Source organism: Musa acuminata, chromosome BXJ2-9, assembly GCF_036884655.1.
Source record: "Musa acuminata AAA Group cultivar baxijiao chromosome BXJ2-9, Cavendish_Baxijiao_AAA, whole genome shotgun sequence".
Taxonomy (NCBI): Eukaryota; Viridiplantae; Streptophyta; class Magnoliopsida; order Zingiberales; family Musaceae; genus Musa; species Musa acuminata.
In genome coordinates this window covers 30,057,747-30,078,482 of record NC_088346.1, presented here as the reverse complement: position 1 = coordinate 30,078,482, position 20,736 = coordinate 30,057,747, and the positions used below count along the sequence as shown (strand labels likewise).

At 48.1% G+C, this 20,736-nt stretch overlaps 1 protein-coding gene across 1 annotated transcript; it reads left to right on the top strand.

Moving 5' to 3' along the window:
• Positions 1-16,077: 16,077 nt before the first annotated feature.
• Positions 16,078-18,390, top strand: LOC135622021 (uncharacterized). The gene is made up of 4 exons (XM_065123651.1): positions 16,078-16,872; positions 16,972-17,666; positions 17,733-17,973; positions 18,031-18,390. The coding sequence occupies exons 1-4, from the start codon at positions 16,078-16,080 to the stop codon at positions 18,388-18,390; spliced, it is 2,091 nt and encodes a 696-aa protein (XP_064979723.1).
• Positions 18,391-20,736: the final 2,346 nt, after the last annotated feature.

Below are 20,736 nucleotides of genomic sequence, written 5' to 3'. Positions count from 1 at the left end.
GTCTAAACGCAGTTTTGCGTCTAAACGCAGTTTTGCGTCTAAACGCAGTTTTGCGTCTAAACGCAGTTTTGCGTCTAAACGCAGTTTTACATCTAAACGTAATTTTACGTCTAAATGTAGTTTTGCGTCTAAAAGCAGTTTTGAACCTTGAAAAGCGTTTTACGTAGAAAGCAATTTGCAGTTATAAATGGAATCCGAATGTAAGCGTAAACTGCAGTGTGAAGATCGTACGAAAACACGATTTACGTTTGAATGCAGATTCTGAAAGATCAGAGCTTAGAAACTCGATCGTAAAGGCGCAGAGGGCAGTAGCAATGTAGGAGGTTTGCAGTAATGATAAAGTGCTCAAGGTAAAAGCAAACCAGAGATTTAGAGTGGTTCGGTCAGTCTTGACCTACTCCACTTTTGGCTTCCTCCTCCGAAGAGGTCACCGACGTCAACTAGCTGCCTTCCTTCAATGGGCGAAGGCTAACTGCCCTTTTACAGTTTCTCTCCTTTTGACAGGCTCAGGAGACAACCTTTACAGATCCTTTCTCTCCTCTCTTTACAACTCAAGACTTGAAGAACAGAAGGAGGAGAACTTTAGGACTTTACACAAATTTGAGCTCTTCGAATCACTGAAAAGATCAAGAATTCGGTGTGGATCTGTATTCTTTCAGTGTTGAATGGGTGGGGTATTTATAGGCCCCAACCCAATTCAAATTTGGAGCTCAAAACGATCAAATCGATCAAATCCCAGAATTCTGGGATCAGGCGGTTGCACCTCTTGACTGGAGAGGTGGCACCGCCTGGCAGAGCTCGAAGACTGAGCTCAGGCGATTGCACCTCTCTGCCAGAGCTCGAAGACTGAGCTCGGTGGTTGCACCGCCTGGCAGAGCTCGAAGACTGAGCTCGGTGGTTGCATCACCTGGCAGAGCTCAAAACTGAGCTCAGGCTGATGCACCTCTCTGCCAGAGCTCGAAACTTGAGCTCTGGCGGTGCTACCTCTTGACAGAGGAGGTTGCACCGCCCAGTCTAGCTCGAAGACTGAGCCCTGGGCGGTTGCACCTCTTGGCTGGGGCGGTTGCACCGCCCAGTCCCGCTGGAAGACATGGCCTGGGCGGTTGCACCGCCTGGCTGGGGCGGTTGCACCGCCCAGTCTTGCAGCCCTGGCGGTTCCACCTCCTGGCCTAGGCGGTTGCACCGCCTGGTGCAATCAGGGTCCGAATGGTTCGCTCCATTCGGCCCAATTTGAATCTTTTCAGGGGCCCAATTGCCCCAAGATTAAGCTAATGGGATCACCTCCCATTTTCAAGCTTAATCATCGTGCTAACTACGATTAACTCTACGACAACTTCTGCAGCTATGCTCCGATGCGTCAATCGCTTCTTCCGGCGAGTTTCCGGCGAACTTCCGTCGATCATCCGATAAACCCTCGGTGATCCTTCTGCGGACATCCGGCATACTCTTGGACTTTGCGACGATCCACTTGGCGAGTTCCGACGAGCTTCGCTTGGCAAGCTTCAGGACTTCTCGGATCTGTTCTCGCTGAACCTCCGACGACCGTCCGAACTTCCGTCGAACTCTCGAACTCCCAACGTGATCATGATCTTGACTCCGGCGCAACACCTGCTGCTTGTATCGTAGTTAATCCTGCACAACAAAACAAAACTTCGATCGAGACAATTAATCCTAAGCAATTAACCAAGTTGTCCGACATGTCATTGGTCCCTTGACGCTTCGTCCGATTCTTCGGCGCATCGTCCTCTCCTGCAGCCTATTGCCCAATCGGCCAGTTGACTCCACAACTCCGATATCCTTGGCACAATACCCGCTCTTCTTGGCCCGATGCCCGAGTTCACGGCCCGAAGCCTTCTGTCGATACGTCGACCGAACCACCGGCCCGACGTCCAATCTTCTGACATGTTCCTTCGGCACAACATGATTATCCTGCTTTAATTGTCTCATCCTGATCGAAGCATCCTGCGTCACTCAAAACGCAGATTAAATCATAAACATATATCAAGTAGTTTCATCATCAAAATACGAGATTCAACAGTTTTCACATCCATCTACCAGATCTCATAATCATAGTGTGCTGCAATAGCCAATAGAATTCTGATGGATTTTAGCATTGCTACGGGTGAGAAGGTTTCGTCGTAGTCAACACCTTGCCTTTGACGATACCCCTTAGCCACTAGCCTTGCTTTATAGGTCTCTACCTTTCCATCTACTCCGATCTTTTTCTTAAAGATCCAATTGCAACTGATGGGTACAATACCTTCGGGCACATCAACTAGGTTCCAAACCTTATTGGAGTACATAGAATCCGTCTCAGAATTCATGGCTTCTTGCCACTTCCCGGAGTCTATACTCATAATAGCCTCCTCGTAAGTCTAAGGATCAATATCCTCAACATCCTCTCCTCTAATATGTCCCACATATCTCTCAGGAGGATGAGATACTCTATTAGACCTGCGTAAAGTTGAAACTTGTGTATTAGGTACCTGAATAGACTCGGGCTGTAGAGTGGTGCTTGAGCTTTGTTCTCCAACCTCGCTCAACTCTATCATTCTCCCACTATCTCCGCCAAGAATGTGTTCCTTCTCAAGGAACACTGCTCTCTTAGCTACAAAGACCTTTTGGTCCTCGAGATGATAGAAATAATACCCACAAGTTTCCTTGGGGTATCACACAAATTTGCATCGCTTTGTCTTTGATTCTAACTTATCAGGGTTGTGTCTTTTAATGTGGGCAGGGCAGCCCCAAATCTTAACAACCTTAAGATCAAGCTTCTTCCCTTTCCATATCTCATATGGTGTAGACACTACCGACTTAGTTGGAACTCTGTTCAGAAGGTAAGCTGCGGTTTCTAGGGCATATCCCTAGAATAAGATGGGTAGGTCAGCGAAACTCATTATGGACCGTACCATATCTAATAACGTACGATTTCTCCTTTCAGAGACACCATTGAGCTGAGGTGTATAAGGAGGTGTCCATTGGGATAATATCCCATGGTCCTTGAGGAACTGAGTAAACTCTGTACTTAAGTACTCACCTCCTCGATCTGATCGAAGAGTTTTGATACTCTTTCCAGTCTGGTTCTCCACCTCATTCTTATACTCTCTGAATTTCTCAAAAGCCTCGGACTTGTACTTCATTAAGTACACATATCCATACCTTGAGAAATCATCAGTAAATGTAATGAAGTAGGGGTAACCTCTAATGGCATGAGTTGACATGGGTCCACATACATCACTATGTATGAGTTCCAACAACTCAGTGGCTCTCTCTCCAGTTCCACTAAATGGAGAGTTGGTATATGACACGTAGTCGAATGGATCCAGATATCCATCATTTAGTAACTTTTGAATCCTTCTTTCATGGATGTGACCTAGCCTACAATGCCACAGGTATGCACTATTCACCTCATCTCGTTTCCTCTTAGACACATTTACATTCATGATATGTGGAGTAGTGTCTAGCATAAACAAACCTTTATGCAATATTCTACTCGCCAATCTCCCCTCGGCTTTGCTAGAATTTACAATAAATTGTAGATGTAATAAGCAATACTGGTATCCAATACCAATGCACTATCACAAAAATCTGACAATTGGAGATTGATCATGAATGTACCTGAAGCTTCACCAAGATTCTTGTTTCGCCCTTTTTGTAAGGTACTCTTTGCAGTTCCTCTTCCAGTGCCCATCTTTACCATAGTGGAAGCATTGGCCTTTGTCCTTTACTGGGTCTTTCTTAGCAACTTTTGCTTTACCTGGTCTGCCCTTGCCCTTTCCCTTCTTAAGGGACCTTTTTGCTTTCCTTTTCTTTCTGGTCTCACCAGTGTAGAGAACTGGCTTCTCTTTCTTAATAGTACTCTCTACCTCCCTCAACATATTGAGGAGCTCTGGGAGAGTCACCTCAAGCTTGTTCATATTAAAATTCATTATGAACTGTGAAAAGGAATCTAGTAGGGACTGAAGCACAATGTCCACACACAAGTTATCCTCTAGGACCATTCCTAGACCTGTGAGTTTCTCTATCTACTCAATCATCTTTAGGACATGGTTCTGAACCGATGTCCCCTTAGTCATCCTAGCGCGGAAAAGGCTCTTAGATATCTCATATCGTTGAGTCCTTCCCTGTTCCTTAAACAATTTGCGAACATGTAGGAGAATGGATCTGGCATCCATTTTTTCATTTTGTCTATGTAACTCAGGAGTCATAGAGCCCAACATATAGCACTGAGCAAGAGTGGAGTCATCAATGTACTTCACGTAGCGAGCGATCTCATCCTCGTTTGCCCCTTCTTCGGGCGTAGGCATCACTGAATCAAGGACATACACGATTTTCTCCGCTATGAGAATAATTCTCAAGTTACAGAGCCAATCCGTATAATTTGGACCAGTGAGGCGGTTGACATCAAGTATGCCACGTAAGAGATTTGAAAGCTGATAGGGGTAAAAAACTGATTTGACATAACACCCCGGATTTGACGTAATACACCCCCACGTCGGACACCCTGCGCGACACACCGCCCCAGAGCGAGTATTAACAACGACGCGACACGCACCCACACCCGTCGTACCCGAACGACCTCCTGGCCTGACCCCTTTGTTGAATCTCGGATTTTGATGATGAAGTCAATTGTCATTTGTTATCTAATCTATGTGTTTGAGATAAGTATGCAGGATTAACTACGATAAGAGTAAGACAAGCAGCAGGTGTTGCGCCGGAGTCAAGATCATGATCACGTTGGGAGTTCGAGAGTTCGACGGAAGTTCGGACGGTCGTCGGAGGTTCAGCGAGAACAGATCCGAGAAGTCCAGAAGCTTGCCAAGCGAAGCTCGTCGGAACTCGCCAAGTGGATCGTCGCAAAGTCCAGGAGTATGCCGGATGTCCGCAGAAGGATCACCGACGGTTTATCGGATGATCGACGGAAGTTCGCCGGAAACTCGCCGGAAGAAGCGATTGACGCATCGGAGCATAGCTGCAGAAGTTGTCTTAGAGTTAATCGTAGTTAGCACGATGATTAAGCTTGAAAATGGGAGGTGATCCCATTAGCTTAATCTTGGGGCAATTGGGCCCCTGAAAAGATTCAAATTGGGCCGAATGGAGCGAACCATTCGGACCCTGATTGCACCAGGCGGTGCAACCGCCTAGGCCAGGAGGTGCAATCGCCAGGGCTGCGGGACTGGGCTATGCAATCGCCCCAGCCAGGCGGTGCAACCGCCCAGGCCATGTCTTCCAGCGGGACTGGGCGGTGCAACCGCCCCAGCCAAGAGGTGCAACCGCCCAGGGCTCATTCTTCGAGCTAGACTGGGCGGTGCAACCTCCTCTGTCAAGAGGTAGCACCGCCAGAGCTCAAGTTTCGAGCTCTGGCAGAGAGGTGCATCAGCCTGAGCTTAGTTTTGAGCTCTGCCAGGTGATGCAACCACCGAACTCAGTCTTCGAGCTCTGCCAGGCGGTGCAACCACCGAGCTCAGTCTTCGAGCTCTGGCAGAGAGGTGCAATCGCCTGAGCTCAGTCTTCGAGCTCTGCCAGGCGGTGCCACCTCTCCAGTCAAGAGGTGCAACCGCCTGATCCCGGAATTCCGGGATTTGATCGTTTTGAGCTCCAAATTTGAATTGGGTTGGGGCCTATAAATACCCCACCCATTCAACACTGAAAGTAGAGAGATCCACACCGAATTCTTGATCTTTTCAGTGATTCTAAGAGCTCAAATTTGTGTAAAGTCCTAAAGTTCTCCTCCTTCTGTTCTTTAAGTCTTGAGTTGTAAAGAGAGGAGAGAAAGGATCTGTAAAGGTTGTCTCCTAAGCCTGTCAAAAGGAGAGAAACTGTAAAAGGGCAGTTAGCCTTCGCCCATTGAAGGAAGGCAGCTAGTTGACGTCGGTGACCTCGTCGGAGGAGGAAGCCAAAAGTGGAGTAGGTCAAGACTGACCGAACCACTCTAAATCTCTGGTTTGCTTTTACCTTGAGCACTTTTCCATTACTGCAAACCTCCTACATTGCTACTGCCCTTTGCGCCTTTACGAACGAGTTTCTAAGCTCTGATCTTTCAGAATCTGCATTCAAACGTAAATCGTGTTTTCGTACGATCTTCACACTGCAGTTTACGCTTACATTCGGATTCCATTTATAACTGCAAATTGCTTTCTACGTAAAACGCTTTTTTAGGTTCAAAACTGCTTTTAGATGCAAAACTACATTTAGACGTAAAATTACGTTTAGACGTAAAACTGCGTTTAGACGCAAAACTGCGTTTAGACGTAAAACTACGTTTAGACGCAAAACTGCGTTTAGACGTAAAACTGCGTTTAGACGTAAAACTGCGTTTAGACGTTAAACTGCGCTTAGACGCAAACTGTGTTTAGACGCAAACTGCGCTTAGACGCAAAACTGCGCTTAGACGCAAACTGCACTGTGATTCTGCTTTTATATCGAAACCGTTTTTTATCGGACGAACGCAGTTTTCGTTTTTAAATTGCTATAAGATTTCCGCTGCACTAATTCACCCCCCCCCCCCCCCCCTCTTAGTGCTCTCGATCCTAACAATTGGTATCAGAGCAAGGTTAACTCTCTAAAGGATTAAAACCCAAGAGAGATGGCATTCGCCGGAAACCAAGAGGGGCATTCTATTACACGTCCACCCATGTTCAGTGGAACGGACTACACCTACTGGAAGACCCGAATGAGGATCTTTCTTATTTCTATGGATTTTGAACTGTGGAACCTTGTTGAAAATGGATTTTCAAAGTCTTCTCTTCCAATGATCGATTGGAACGATTTGGAGAAGAAGGCTTTCGCTCTTAATGCAAAGGCTATGAATGCCTTATTTTGCGCACTTGATAAAAACGAGTTTAATCGTGTTTCAACTTGCGAAACTGCATTTGATATTTGGCACACACTTGAAGTGACCCACGAGGGCACAAGTAGAGTGAAAGAGTCAAAAATCAATCTGTTGCTGCATTCTTTTGAACTTTTCCGAATGAAACCGAGTGAAACCATTGGTGACATGTTTACCCGTTTCACGGATGTCGTTAATGGTCTAAAAGGACTCGGAAAAAGTTTTTCAGATTTTGAACTCGTAAATAAAATACTAAGATCCCTTCCTAAAAGTTGGGATCCTAAAGTCACTGCCATTCAAGAGGCAAAAGATCTGCGCAACTTCCCTCTTGAAGAACTAATCGGGTCATTAATGACCTACGAAATGACTTGCAAAGCTCATGAAGAGCAAGAAGACATCCTTCCAAAGAACAGGAAGGATATGGCACTTAAAACTTCTGAATGCCACTTGAGAGAAAACTTAAGTGATGAGGACTGTGATGATGACTTGGCACTTTTGACAAGAAAGTTTAAGAAATTCCTCAAAAGAAACAAGTTTAAAAACGATGTGAAAAATAAACTTGAACCCAAGAAGGACCAAGTGATCTGCTACGAATGTAAAAAGCCGGGACACTACAAGAATGATTGTCCCCAAGTCAAAAGAAGAACATCAAAGAAGAAGGCTCTTCAAGCAACATGGGATGACTCGAGCGCATCTGAAGAAGAGGAGTCCAACACCGAGCAAGTTGCTCATTACGCCTTAATGGCCATCGGAGAGGAGGTAACGGATTTATTAGATGCTGATTTATCTTTCGAGGAATTATTAAATGCCTTCCATGATTTATTTGATGAATGCAAAGTTATAAATAGAAAATACAAATTGCTAAAAAAGGTACATGATATTCTTATTTGTGATTTTAATAAGTTAAAAATCGAATATCATGATAGTTTAAATTCATGTATAAAATGTCATGATCTAGAAATCTGTCAAAAAGAAAACTTGCTACTTAAGGACACCTTGAAGAAATTCGAGGTTGGTAGCAAGTCATTAAACATGATCCTTACAAACAAGGGTCATGCTCCCAAAAGAAGTGGGATTGGATTTGTGAGGAGTCCTCACCAAAATCCAACTACCTTTGTAAAAGGCCCCATCTTACATGTTAGAAGCAAATGCAACTTTTGTTGCAAGTTTGGTCACAAGACACATTATTGTCCATTCAGGAAATGGAGTCCAAACAAATTGATATGGGTTCCTAAAGGAACCATGACAAATTCTATGCAACATGATAAAAAATGTAGATCTATTTGTGAGGAACCCAAAAGCAAATGGGTACCTAAACATCATCCTTTCTTGTAGAAAACTAAACCATCGCAAGCTAGGAGCAAGAGATGGTACCTTGACAGTGGATGCTCAAGGCATATGACCGGAGATTCATCCCAATTCTCTAAGCTCTCTAGCATAAACGAAGGATATGTCACCTTTGGAGACAACAACAAGGGTAAAATCATTGGCAAAGGAACCATAGGTAACAAATCCAACTTTTCTATTGAAGATGTTTTGCTAGTTGATGGTCTAAAACATAACCTCCTAAGCATTAGTCAATTATGTGATAAAGGATATATCATCAAATTTGAATCTAATGCTTGCGTCATTGAAAAACCTCACAAAAACATATCTATGATTGCATTAAAACAAAATAACGTATACACTTGACATCGATGATTTATGTAATGAAACATGTTTTTCTGCTTTAAATGAGAATGCTTGGATATGGCACAGAAGATTAGGTCATGCTAGCATGAAGCTAATCACTCAAATATCATCCAAAGAACTTGTAAGAGGAATTCCTCATATCAAGTTCATCAAAGATAATGTATGTGATGCCTGCCAATTAGGTAAACAAATTAAGAGTAGCTTCAAATCTAAAAATCAAGTAAGCACCTCTAGGCCCTTACAATTGATCCATATGGACTTGTTCGGACCCATCTCCACATCAAGCCTAGGAGGTAGCAAATACGCTTTCGTCATCATAGATGACTATAGTAGATACACATGGACTTACTTTTTAAAACAGAAAAGTGAATGCCTTAGATCTTTTACCAAGTTTTGCAAACTCGTTCATAATGAGAAAGGTTCTATGATTTCGTCAATTAGAAGTGATCATGGTGGTGAATTTCAAAACCATGATTTCCAAGAATTTTGTGAACTCAATGAACCATAATTTCTCTACTCCTAGAAACCCTCAACAAAATGGAGTTGTAGAAAGAAAAAATCGAAATTTACAAGAAATGGCAAGAACCATGTTGAATGAACATAACCTACCCAAATATTTTTGGGCCGAAGCCGTAAATACTGCATGCTATATCTTAAATAGAGTTCTAGTGAGACCTCTACTAACCAAAACTCCATATGAGTTATGGAACAATAAAAAACCCAACGTTTCATATTTCAAAGTCTTTGGGTGTAAGTGTTTTTATCTTGAATGAAAAAGACAACTTAGGAAAATTTGATGCTAAATCCGATGAAGGAATCTTTCTTGGTTATTCTACAGTTTCTAAAGCCTTTCGTATCTTTAATAAAAGAACTCTAATTATTGAAGAATCCATTCATGTTGTTTTCAATGAGACTTCTGAAATCACGAAAAATGATCTTGACGATGATGTTAATTTTGACTCTTTAAATTTAAACGAGACCCCGTCTCCAACTAGCAACTTGGATGCATCCACTTCTCAGATTTCCTTACCCAAGGATTGGAAGTATGTAGATGCTCATCCTAAGGAGCTAATCTTAGGAGACACATCAAAGGGAGTTCAAACACGATCTTCTCTTAAAACCTTTTGTGCAAATACTGCCTTTCTCTCCCAAATTGAACCCAAATGCATTGATGAAGCCATGAAAGATGACTCATGGATTATCGCAATGCAAGATGAATTAAATCAATTTGAGAGAAATGAAGTGTGGAAGCTTGTTCCTAGACCAAATGATCATCTAGTTATTGGTACTAAATGGGTCTTCAGAAACAAGCAAAATGAAAATGGTATCATGGTTAGAAACAAGGCTAGATTAGTGGCCAAAGGTTTCAACCAAGAAGAAGGTATCGATTACGAAGAAACCTTCGCTCCTGTGGCATGATTGGAAGCCATAAGGATGCTCCTTGCCTACGCTAGCAGTAATAATTTTAAGTTGTTTCAAATGGATGTTAAAAGCGCCTTTCTTAATGGCTTTATTTCCGAAGAAGTCTATGTTGAACAACCTCCTGGATTTGAAAATAATAGTCTCCCTAATCATGTGTTTAGATTAACTAAAGCTCTCTATGGTTTAAAACAAGCTCCTAGGGCTTGGTATGAGAGACTTAGTTCTTTTCTTATTGAAAATAATTTCATAAAAGGCAAGGTTGATACTACATTATTCATCAAGAACTTTGAAAACAATTTTCTCATTGTTCAAGTTTATGTTGATGATATTATCTTTGGTTCTACAAATGAATCTCTTTGTGAATCCTTTGCGAAAACTATGAGTCGTGAATTCGAAATGAGTCTAATGGGAGAGTTAACATTCTTCTTAGGCCTACAAATCAAACAACTAAGCAATGGCATCTTTATTAGTCAAACCAAATATGTTGTGAGTTTGCTAAAGAAGTTCAAAATGAATAAATCAAAAGCCATTGACACTCCTATGAGCACCTCCACTATGTTAGAAATTGATGAGAATGGAGAAAGCTTCGATCAAAAAACCTATAGGGGTATGATAGGAAGTTTACTTTACCTCACTGCCACCAGACCAGACATCATGTTCAGTGTAGGACTTTGTGCTAGATTTCAATCAGACCCTAAGATATCTCATCTCAAAGCAGTCAAAAGAATACTCAGATATCTTAATGGAACTACCAATCTAGGGTTATGGTACCCAAAATCAGAAAATTTTGAATTAACAGCTTATGCTGATGCGGACTTCGCTGGCTGTAGACTAGACAGAAAAAGCACATCAGGATCATGTCAATTTTTAGGACATGCCCTTGTATCCTGGTCATCTAAGAAACAAAACTCGGTTGCTCTATCAACAACCGAAGCTGAATACATTGCAGCAAGTGCATGCTGTGCACAAGTTGTATGGATGAAAAACACTTTAGAAGATTACAAAGTGAATCTTAAAGATATTCCCATTAAATGTGATAACACGAGTGCAATATGCTTAACTAAAAATCCTATACAACACTCAAGAACAAAACACATTGATATTAGACATCACTTTATACGAGATCATGTCACTAATCATGATGTAACCATAGAGTTTATTGATACCAAACATCAACTAGCTGATATCTTTACAAAACCCCTATGTGAAGAACAATTTGATTACATAAGAAGAGAATTAGGAATGTTGATGTGTCCGAATACTTAAACTAGTTAAAATTATTTTTCGAAAGTTATTACTATTACATGCCTTGACAACGCTTGATCAAATAACATGTTGCAAATTATGTGACAAATATTTTTAACCAAATGCATGTAAGAAGTTCATTTTTCGGTTTGTATGCTAAAAATGGGATTTTCCTGTACACTCTTATGAAAACTTTTTGAAAAATGACTTTCCTCCTTCAAGCAACAAACAATAAAGAGATATTCAAAGAATTATATGTGTCATGACTTCCTTTATGTGCTTGATAATGCTATCATGCTTTTTGTTGATGACAAAGGGGGAGAAACATATGAATTGATAAACACTATGTCATAGCTGAACTGCCATAATCATGTCTATGTCATAGTTGCAAATACTTGAGTGATGCTATAAACAATGTTATAGTTATGCCATCCTTGCATCACCAAGAGATATGTGAACATGTGCTATAGTTTGCATCATGTCTTGATTTGATATTCTATCTTGTGAAGTATATGCAAACTTGCTAGAAAATCTCAAATGTGTGCATCATGTAAAAGTCCTTCGTAGCTTTATATGATTACATGATGAATAGTTACAAACACTATCATACAAACTTGATGATGTATGTCATGCCTTGACATCATACATCATGATGGGCATCATGATGGGAGCATTGATAAGTTTAACTGATCTAACTTATCAATACGTCACTTGAATTCTTAGGTCTTGAATTCAAGGTTGACTTATCTCAACTATGGCATATAGATAGGGGGAGTTAAGGACAACTCCTTTATCAATTGATTGTCATCATCAAAAAGGGGGAGATTGTTGAATCTCGGATTTTGATGATGAAGTCAATTGTCATTTGTTATCTAATCTATGTGTTTGAGATAAGTGTGCAGGATTAACTACGATAAGAGTAAGACAAGCAGCAGGTGTTGCGCCGGAGTCAAGATCATGATCACGTTGGGATTTCGAGAGTTCGACGGAAGTTCGGACGGTCGTCGGAGGTTCAGCGAGAACAGATCCGAGAAGTCCAGAAGCTTGCCAAGCGAAGCTCGTCGGAACTCGCCAAGTGGATCGTCGCAAAGTCCAGGAGTATGCCGGATGTCCGCAGAAGGATCATCGAGGGTTTATCGGATGATCGACGGAAGTTCGCCGGAAACTCGCCGGAAGAAGCGATTGACGCATCGGAGCATAGCTGCAGAAGTTGTCTTAGAGTTAATCGTAGTTAGCACGATGATTAAGCTTGAAAATGGGAGGTGATCCCATTAGCTTAATCTTGGGGCAATTGGGCCCCTGAAAAGATTCAAATTGGGCCGAATGGAGTGAACCATTCGGACCCTGATTGTACCAGGCGGTGCAATCGCCTAGGCCAGGAGGTGCAACCGCCAGGGCTGCGGGACTGGGCGGTGCAACCGCCCCAGCCAGGCGGTGCAACCGCCCAGGCCATGTCTTCCAGCGGGACTGGGCGGTGCAACCGCCCCAGCCAAGAGGTGCAACCGCCCAGGGCTCAGTCTTCGAGCTAGACTGGGCGGTGCAACCTCCTCTGTCAAGAGGTAGCACCGCCAGAGCTCAAGTTTCGAGCTCTGGCAGAGAGGTGCATCAGCCTGAGCTCAGTTTTGAGCTCTGCCAGGTGATGCAACCACCGAGCTCAGTCTTTGAGCTCTGCCAGGCGGTGCAACCACCGAGCTCAGTCTTCGAGCTCTGGCAGAGAGGTGGAATCGCCTGAGCTCAGTCTTCGAGCTCTGCCAGGCGGTGCCACCTCTCCAGTCAAGAGGTGCAACCGCCTGATCCCGGAATTCCGGGATTTGATCGTTTTGAGCTCCAAATTTGAATTGGGTTGGGGCCTATAAATACCCCACCCATTCAACACTGAAAGTAGAGAGATCCACACCGAATTCTTGATCTTTTCAGTGATTCTAAGAGCTCAAATTTGTGTAAAGTCCTAAAGTTCTCCTCCTTCTGTTCTTTAAGTCTTGAGTTGTAAAGAGATGAGAGAAAGGATCTGTAAAGGTTGTCTCCTAAGCCTGTCAAAAGGAGAGAAACTGTAAAAGGGCAGTTAGCCTTCGCCCATTGAAGGAAGGCAGCTAGTTGACGTCGGTGACCTCGTCGGAGGAGGAAGCCAAAAGTGGAGTAGGTCAAGACTGACCAAACCACTCTAAATCTCTGGTTTGCTTTTACCTTGAGCACTTTTCCATTACTGCAAACCTCCTACATTGCTACTGCCCTCTGCGCCTTTATGAACGAGTTTCTAAGCTCTGATCTTTCAGAATCTGCATTCAAACGTAAATCGTGTTTTTGTACGATCTTCACACTGCAGTTTACGCTTACATTCGGATTCCATTTATAACTGCAAATTGCTTTCTACGTAAAACGCTTTTTCAGGTTCAAAACTGCTTTTAGACGCAAAACTACATTTAGATGTAAAATTACGTTTAGACGTAAAACTGCGTTTAGACGCAAAACTGCGTTTAGACGTAAAACTGCGTTTAGACGTAAAACTGCGTTTAGACGTAAAACTGCGTTTAGACGTAAAACTGCGTTTAGACGTTAAACTACGCTTAGACGCAAACTGTGTTTAGACGCAAACTGCGCTTAGACGCAAAACTACGCTTAGACGCAAACTGCACTGTGATTCTGCTTTTATATCGAAACCGTTTTTTATCGGACGAACGCAGCTTTCGTTTTTAAATTGCTGTAAGATTTCCGCTGCACTAATTCACCCCCCCCCCTCTTAGTGCTCTCGATCCTAACACCCTCATGGCTGGCCAAGGCGGGGGAAGGCGCTGACTAACACCCCCCATACCCTACGGCAGCTCGGCCTTCCACGCAACGCCCACGACAACGATAGACGCCATCAGAGGTACGACCCTGCCCTGCAGACAGCCACGTCAGGTAACATCAAACTTCATCTATAAATACCCCCGAACTCTAAAGAAAAAGGGGGACAATCTCACTCAAAACTCCTCTCCGCCATCGCTGACTTGATCGTCGGAGGGGTCGGGCCGAGCTACCGACCCGACCTGTGTGCAGGTAATCGGCCGCTGTTGGATCCTTCTGGCGTCGCGGAACTTTCTAGCCAGACCTCCTACCTCAGCTACCACAACGCCCCAAGGGGAGCCACATCTGATCCCAGTCATTCGGAGCCCTGAACCAACCGGGTCGACCCCGAGGTCACAGCTAAAAAAGTTACTTACCGTAACAGAATGGCGCTAGAAGGAGGGCCCGTCCAAATGTCAGGCGATCAGCGAATCCACCTCGGCAGATCCTCAACTCCTGGGCTCCCCGCCTCGGGGGAACATCCCCCACATGATGAAACCCACGACGAACGCCCCGCAGCGGTGTCAGAACGGTACTGACAACTGTTCAATGACCTAGGCCTATCGCCTCCCAGCGACGCGCCCGCCAGCCCGTCGCCAGTGTCACCCGAGGCCTTTCACGACCTCGCCCACCAAGTCCGAGCCCTGACAAGCATGGTTCAAACCATCATCCCGATCGTCTCCCAGCGGACCCCTCCGCATGCGACCCAGCCCTCGCAGCAACGAGAGACCCCTGTCCGGACTCACGCACCACTTCCTGAGCTCCCCGCCTCACCTCAAAACCCCGCGGCTCGGCCCGAGAGTCGAGAAGCGGAAGACACGGTGAGCCGCCCCGAGCCCGAGGCTCCGACCACCGACTCGACGAACGCCCTTCGAGCTCAGTTGCGCCTCGTCAGTCAAAGACTCGATGAAGTGCAACAGGAAGTCCGAAAGTCAAAAGGTGAGCTCGGGGTGGACGGGCAGCAGGGATCCCCATTTAACCCCGAGATACAAGAGCAGGCGATCCCGCCACATTTCCGCCTCCCCTCGCTGGACGCGTATGACGGCATCGCTGACCCAGCGGACCACGTGGCCGCTTTCCGCGCCCAGATGGCGCTGTACGGGACATTTGATGCCTTGATGTGCAGGGCGTTCCCAACAACTCTGCGGGGGCCAGCCCGCACATGGTACAGCGGCCTGAAGCCAAGGACCGTCACCTCCTTCGATCAGCTCGCCAAGGATTTCGAGCTTAACTTCCTGGCGTACGCCCGACCAAAGTCTTCCATGGCATTACTCCTCGGGCTCAACTAGAAGGAGGACAAGCCCCTCTACCATTTTGTGAACCGATTTACGACACAAATCCGTGGATTGTCGGATGCTCACCCCTCTCTCCTGATACAGGCATTCATGATGGGCCTGCGGCCCTCCAGGTTATTCTGGTCGCTCGTGGAGCGGCCCCCCACCGCGGTCCCCGAGATGCTCCACCGTGCCAGTCAGTTTGTCATCGCGGAGACTTGGATGGCTGGAAAGCGGGACGAACACAAAAAGGTCAAATCGGAGCCGCCCCGACAGCAGCAACCCTCCGCCTCCCAACGAAAGTTGGACAGACCTGACCCAAGGCCCCCTCTTCCCGCCTTGAACTCGTCCCGAACTGAAATATTCCTACACGAGAAGGGGAAGGGGCTGCTCAAGGACCCCCGCCCGATGAGGAACCCGCGGGAGCTCGCAGACCGATCAAGGTATTGCCGATTTCATCGGCAGCACGGGCACGACACTGAGCAGTGCTACGAGCTAAAGAGGCAAATCGAGGAGCTCATCCTCAGAGGTCACCTCGGCCAGTACCTCCGGCCGAATAAAGAGCAGTCACCTCGCCCGGAGGGCCCCGTCGAGCGACACATTGATGTGATAGCCGGGGGACCCGCATCAGGAGGAGGCTCCATGTCGGGGAGGAAGGCATATGCCCGAGCCGCTCCCGACGAAGCCTCGGGACACGAGTCCGAACCCGAGATTACCTTCCCAACCGGGGCTGCCGAGTGACCCGACCACGACGATGCCTTGGTGATATCGGCCAGGGTAGCCAACCCGCAGATGAGGAGGATCATGGTCGACACGGGGAGCTCGGCCGACATACTCTACTTCGACGCCTTCCAAAAGCTACGCTTGGCCAGGGAGAATCTGAGCCCGATGTACTCGGCGCTCACCGGTTTCACGGGAGATTCAATATCACCCCTGGGGGCTATTACTTTGCCCTTGACTCTAGGGACCCCGCCGAGGTCGAAGACAGTGATGACCACTTTCCTGGTGGTCGACCTTCCCACTGCTTACAATGCCATACTTGGTCGGCCATCCCTCAACAAGGTCAGAGTCGCCGTCTCGACCTACTACCAGACCATCAAGTTCCCAACTTGTGCTGGAGTCGGGGAAGTCACGAGAAGCCCCTGGGAATCCAGGCGGTGCTACCTCACCTCCGTCTCATTAGGCAAGAGAGCTAGGACCGAGGCGCCCCTGGAAGATCCGCGCGAAACGAAGAAACTGGCTCCTCATCCCGAGCCGAGGGGATCCACCGTTGACATTCCTCTGCGAGAAGCTCGGCCGAACCAGACAGTCAAGATCGGATCGGAGCTGCCCAAGCGGGAACGGGAGCAGCTCGTCGGTCTCCTACGGGAAAATGCCGACGTCTTCGCCTGGTCCCCATTAGACATGACGGGTGTCGACCCAGAGGTCGCGGAGCATCACCTCAACATCCCGCCTGACGCTCACCCAGTGAAACAAAAGCCCCGGCGCCAGGCCCCTGACCGACAACGCGCAATACGAGAAGAGGTGGACCGGCTCTTAGCCGCAAGCTTCATAGAAGAAGCCAAATATCCTCAATGGCTGTCCAATGTAGTCCTTATGAAGAAACACAATGGAAGCTGGAGGATGTGCGTTGACTACACCAGTCTCAACAATGCATGCCCTAAAGACTGCTACCCCCTCCCGAAGGTCGACCAACTGGTCGACGCGACGACCGGTCACACGCGACTCTCTTTTATGGATGCCTACTCAGGGTATAACCAGATCAGGATGGCGCCCGAGGACAGGGAGCACACGGCCTTCCTCACCGATCAAGGGGTATACTTCTACAAAGTCATACCATTCAGACTAAAAAATGCTGGGGCCACATACCAGAGAACGGTGAACAAGATGTTCGCCCACCAGATCGGGAGGAACATGGAAGTCTACGTGGACGACATGATCGTAAAAAGCCAAGAGGCTGGAACGCACCTTGCCGACCTGGCCGAGGCCTTCGCCACGCTGCGCAAGTACGGCATGCGGCTCAACCCCACAAAGTGCGCCTTCGGCGTCACCTCCGGGAAGTTTCTTGGGTTCATCGTGCACGAGAGAGGAATAGACGCCAACCCGGAGAAGGTTCAAGCAATAATCAACATGCAGTCTCCCCGAACGATTAAAGACCTGCAACGACTTAACGGAAGACTCGTCGCTCTGTCTCGCTTCCTCGCCCGATCGGGCGATCGCCGCCTCCCATTCTTCAAGGCCCTTAAAAGCCCGAAGAACTTCCTGTGGACATCAGAATGCGAGGAGGCCTTCAAACAAATGAAGCAGCACCTGGCCAGCCTTCCCCGGCTCGCCTCTGTCTCCCCAGACGAGAAGCTGGGCCTCTACTTGGCAGCCTCCTCGTGAGCGGTCAGCTCTGTCCTGGTCAAGGAAAGCTCCGGCCAACAACTCCCGATCTACTACGTCAGCCATGTCCTGAGTGGCCCTGAGGAGCGTTACCCACTAATAGAGAAACTCGCACTCGCCCTGGTGCTCTCGGATCAGAAGTTGCACCCCTACTTCCAGGCACACCCGGTGGAGGTCATCACCGACCAACCTCTTCGGCAGGTCCTAACAAAATTTGATGTTGCAGGACGGCTCCTCAAATGGGTGGTGGAGCTCAGCGAACATGACATAAGATACCTGTCCAGGACCGCCATCAAGGCCCAGGTGGTAGTTGACTTCATTGCGGAGCTGACTTAAATGGAGGACATAAATCTTGAGTAGGCTCCCGAAGTTTGGACCCTACACGTCGACGGCTCGGCCAACTCGAGGGGCGCCGGCGTAGGGCTGGTTCTCCTCGCCCTTGACGGACGCTCGTTCAAGCGCTCCCTCTGCTTCGGGTTTAAAGCCACCAACAACGAGGCGGAGTACGAGGCGCTCCTAGCCGGACTAAGGCTGGCCCTCGAGATGCAGGTGGCCGCGATACGCATCCTCACCAATTCGCAACTTGTGGCCGAGCAGCTCAACGGCGGATATGAAGCTCGGGACACAACCATGGCAAAATACCTGGCTCGGGTAAGGGACCTAACCGCCAAGTTTCGCTATTTTACACTCTCTAATGTTCCGAGGAAGGAAAACGAGTGAGCCGACGTGCTGGCTAAGCTGGCGTCGAGACCAACCCCCGAAGCATGGCCGGAGATGGAGGAGCTCCCTGCCCGCACCATCGAGGTAGCAACTACGGCCCCAAGCAGTGCGCCGATCACGTGGGTGCAAGAGATGCTGTGTTTCAAGCGGGATGGAACCCTTCCCCCCGACGAAGTTGCAGCTCGGCGCCTGCGTCGTACGCACGCATGGTACACCGAGGAGTGTGGCCGCCTCTACAAACGGTCCTTCACCTATCCCCTCCTGCGATGCTTGGAACCTGACGAGGCCCAGATGGTCCTGGCCGAAACCCACGAGGGGATCTGCGGCGAGCACATCGGTGGGCGAACCTTGGCGCACAAAATACTCCGCCAAGGCTACTACTGGCCGACCATGTGCCGGGACGCGAAAGCTTACGTACAGCGGTGCAACTCATGCCAGCAACACGCCCGCACACCCCGACAGCCCGCGCTTCCGCTCAGCCCCATCGATTGTGCGTGGCCATTCGCGCAGTGGGGGTTGGACCTGCTCGGACCCTTCCCACCAGCCTCCGGACAACGGAAGTACATAATCGTGGGAGTAGACTACTTCACAAAGTGGGTCGAGGTCGAGCCGCTGGCGACGATCACGGAACACCAAATGGAGAAGTTCGTGTGGAAAAACCTGGTGACTCAGTTCGGGCTGCCCAAGGCCATTATCACGGACAACGGACCTCAGTTTGCCGGCAGAAGATTCCGGGAGTTCTGTGCCGTTCATGGCATCCAACTGAGGTTCAGTTCGGTGGCCCATCCTCAGACGAACGGGCTGGCGGAGGTAACCAACCGATCCATCTTGGATGGACTTAAAAGAAGAGTATCTGCGGCCCGATCGGCCTGGACGGATGAGCTCCCCAGCGTACTGTGGTCGCTGCGCACCATCCCCAAGGCCGCTACCAGAGAATCCCCGTACAGCTTGACATTCGGGACCGAAGCTGTCCTGCCGCCCGAGATGGCTGTCACCACCCTCCGAACGGGGAGCTATGACGAGGAAGCCTCGAACGAAGGGCTTCGCGCCAGCCTCGACGTACTCGAAGAACGACGCGCCGACGCGCACCTAAAGGCCCTCTCCCACCAAAGGGTCGTCGCGAGGATCTACAATAAAAAGGTGCGACCTCGACCGATCAGGTTAGGCGATCTAGTCCTACGAAAGGCCGAGGTCAGTGACCCAACCCGAACAAGGGGGAAGCTGGCCCCCAAGTGGGAGGGACCTTATCGGGTCACCGGGGTGGTCCGACCGGGCGCTTATCGGCTCACCACAATGGACGGCTCCTTTTTGCCGAGACCATGGAACGTCCAGAACTTAGAAGGTTTTTTGTCTGAGGTCTCTGCCTGTGCGAAGTTGTTCGGCTAAAAGAGGTGTTTTCTCTTCCAAAGCGGCTACCAAGATTCAAGCATGGAATCACAAGAATCGACTTTCAAAGCTAAGAGACACACTGGCAAAAGATTTCTTTATTTCTGAAGCAAGACTCAGCCACAACAGGACACAAAGATTACAAAAATTACAAAGCTCAAAAACCGCTCGACCGAGCCGACCTCCAGACTACCCTAACCGTTGGAACCCTCGACGCCATCGTCAAAAGGAACTTCCTCTGGCATATCTACATCTAAATCCTCAGGGTGCGACGCAAAAGGATCCACCTCGACCTCCAACCCGGGATGCTGCATCTGGAACCGGCCCAGGGCAATCCGGTACCCGTACTCATAAGTGACCTGCCCTGACCGAACCAGCCCAAGCTGGAAGCCCGAGGATTCCTTGTAGGCTTCAATTATTTCCTTCTCTTTCTCTGGCCGCCGCTCCCGCTCGGCCACCAGGGCCTCCGAGGCCCCCTTCGTGTCGGCCAGGGCTCCCTCCAATCGCTGGGTCAGGGCGGCCACCTCGCCTCGGACTTGGCGAGCCTCGGACTGCGCCCCCCCCAGGAGCCCTCGGAGGTTGTCTTTCTCCTCCTCAGCCGCCTGCGCCTCGGACCTCAAGCGAAGGACTTCGGTCTCCAACGCTGACATGCGCTGGTCGGTCGCCCCTGCCTCAATCCGGAGGCACGTCACCTCTGCCTCGAGCTCCGAGGAGCGCCGTTCGGCCGTCGCAACCGCCTCCGGAGCCGCCCCCGTGCGAACCTCCTCGAGCTGCCTGTGCAGCTCGGTATTGCGGTCGCACAGAATGCCCAGGGCTCGACCTGCATCGCGTACGCGATCCGCCAACGCCATCGCGTAGTGCTGGCCCTACAGAGGGAAAATCAGAACGATCCTCATACAGACCACATGTCGGAAACCAATGGCGGGACACTTACCCATAGCAATGACTTCACGGATTTAC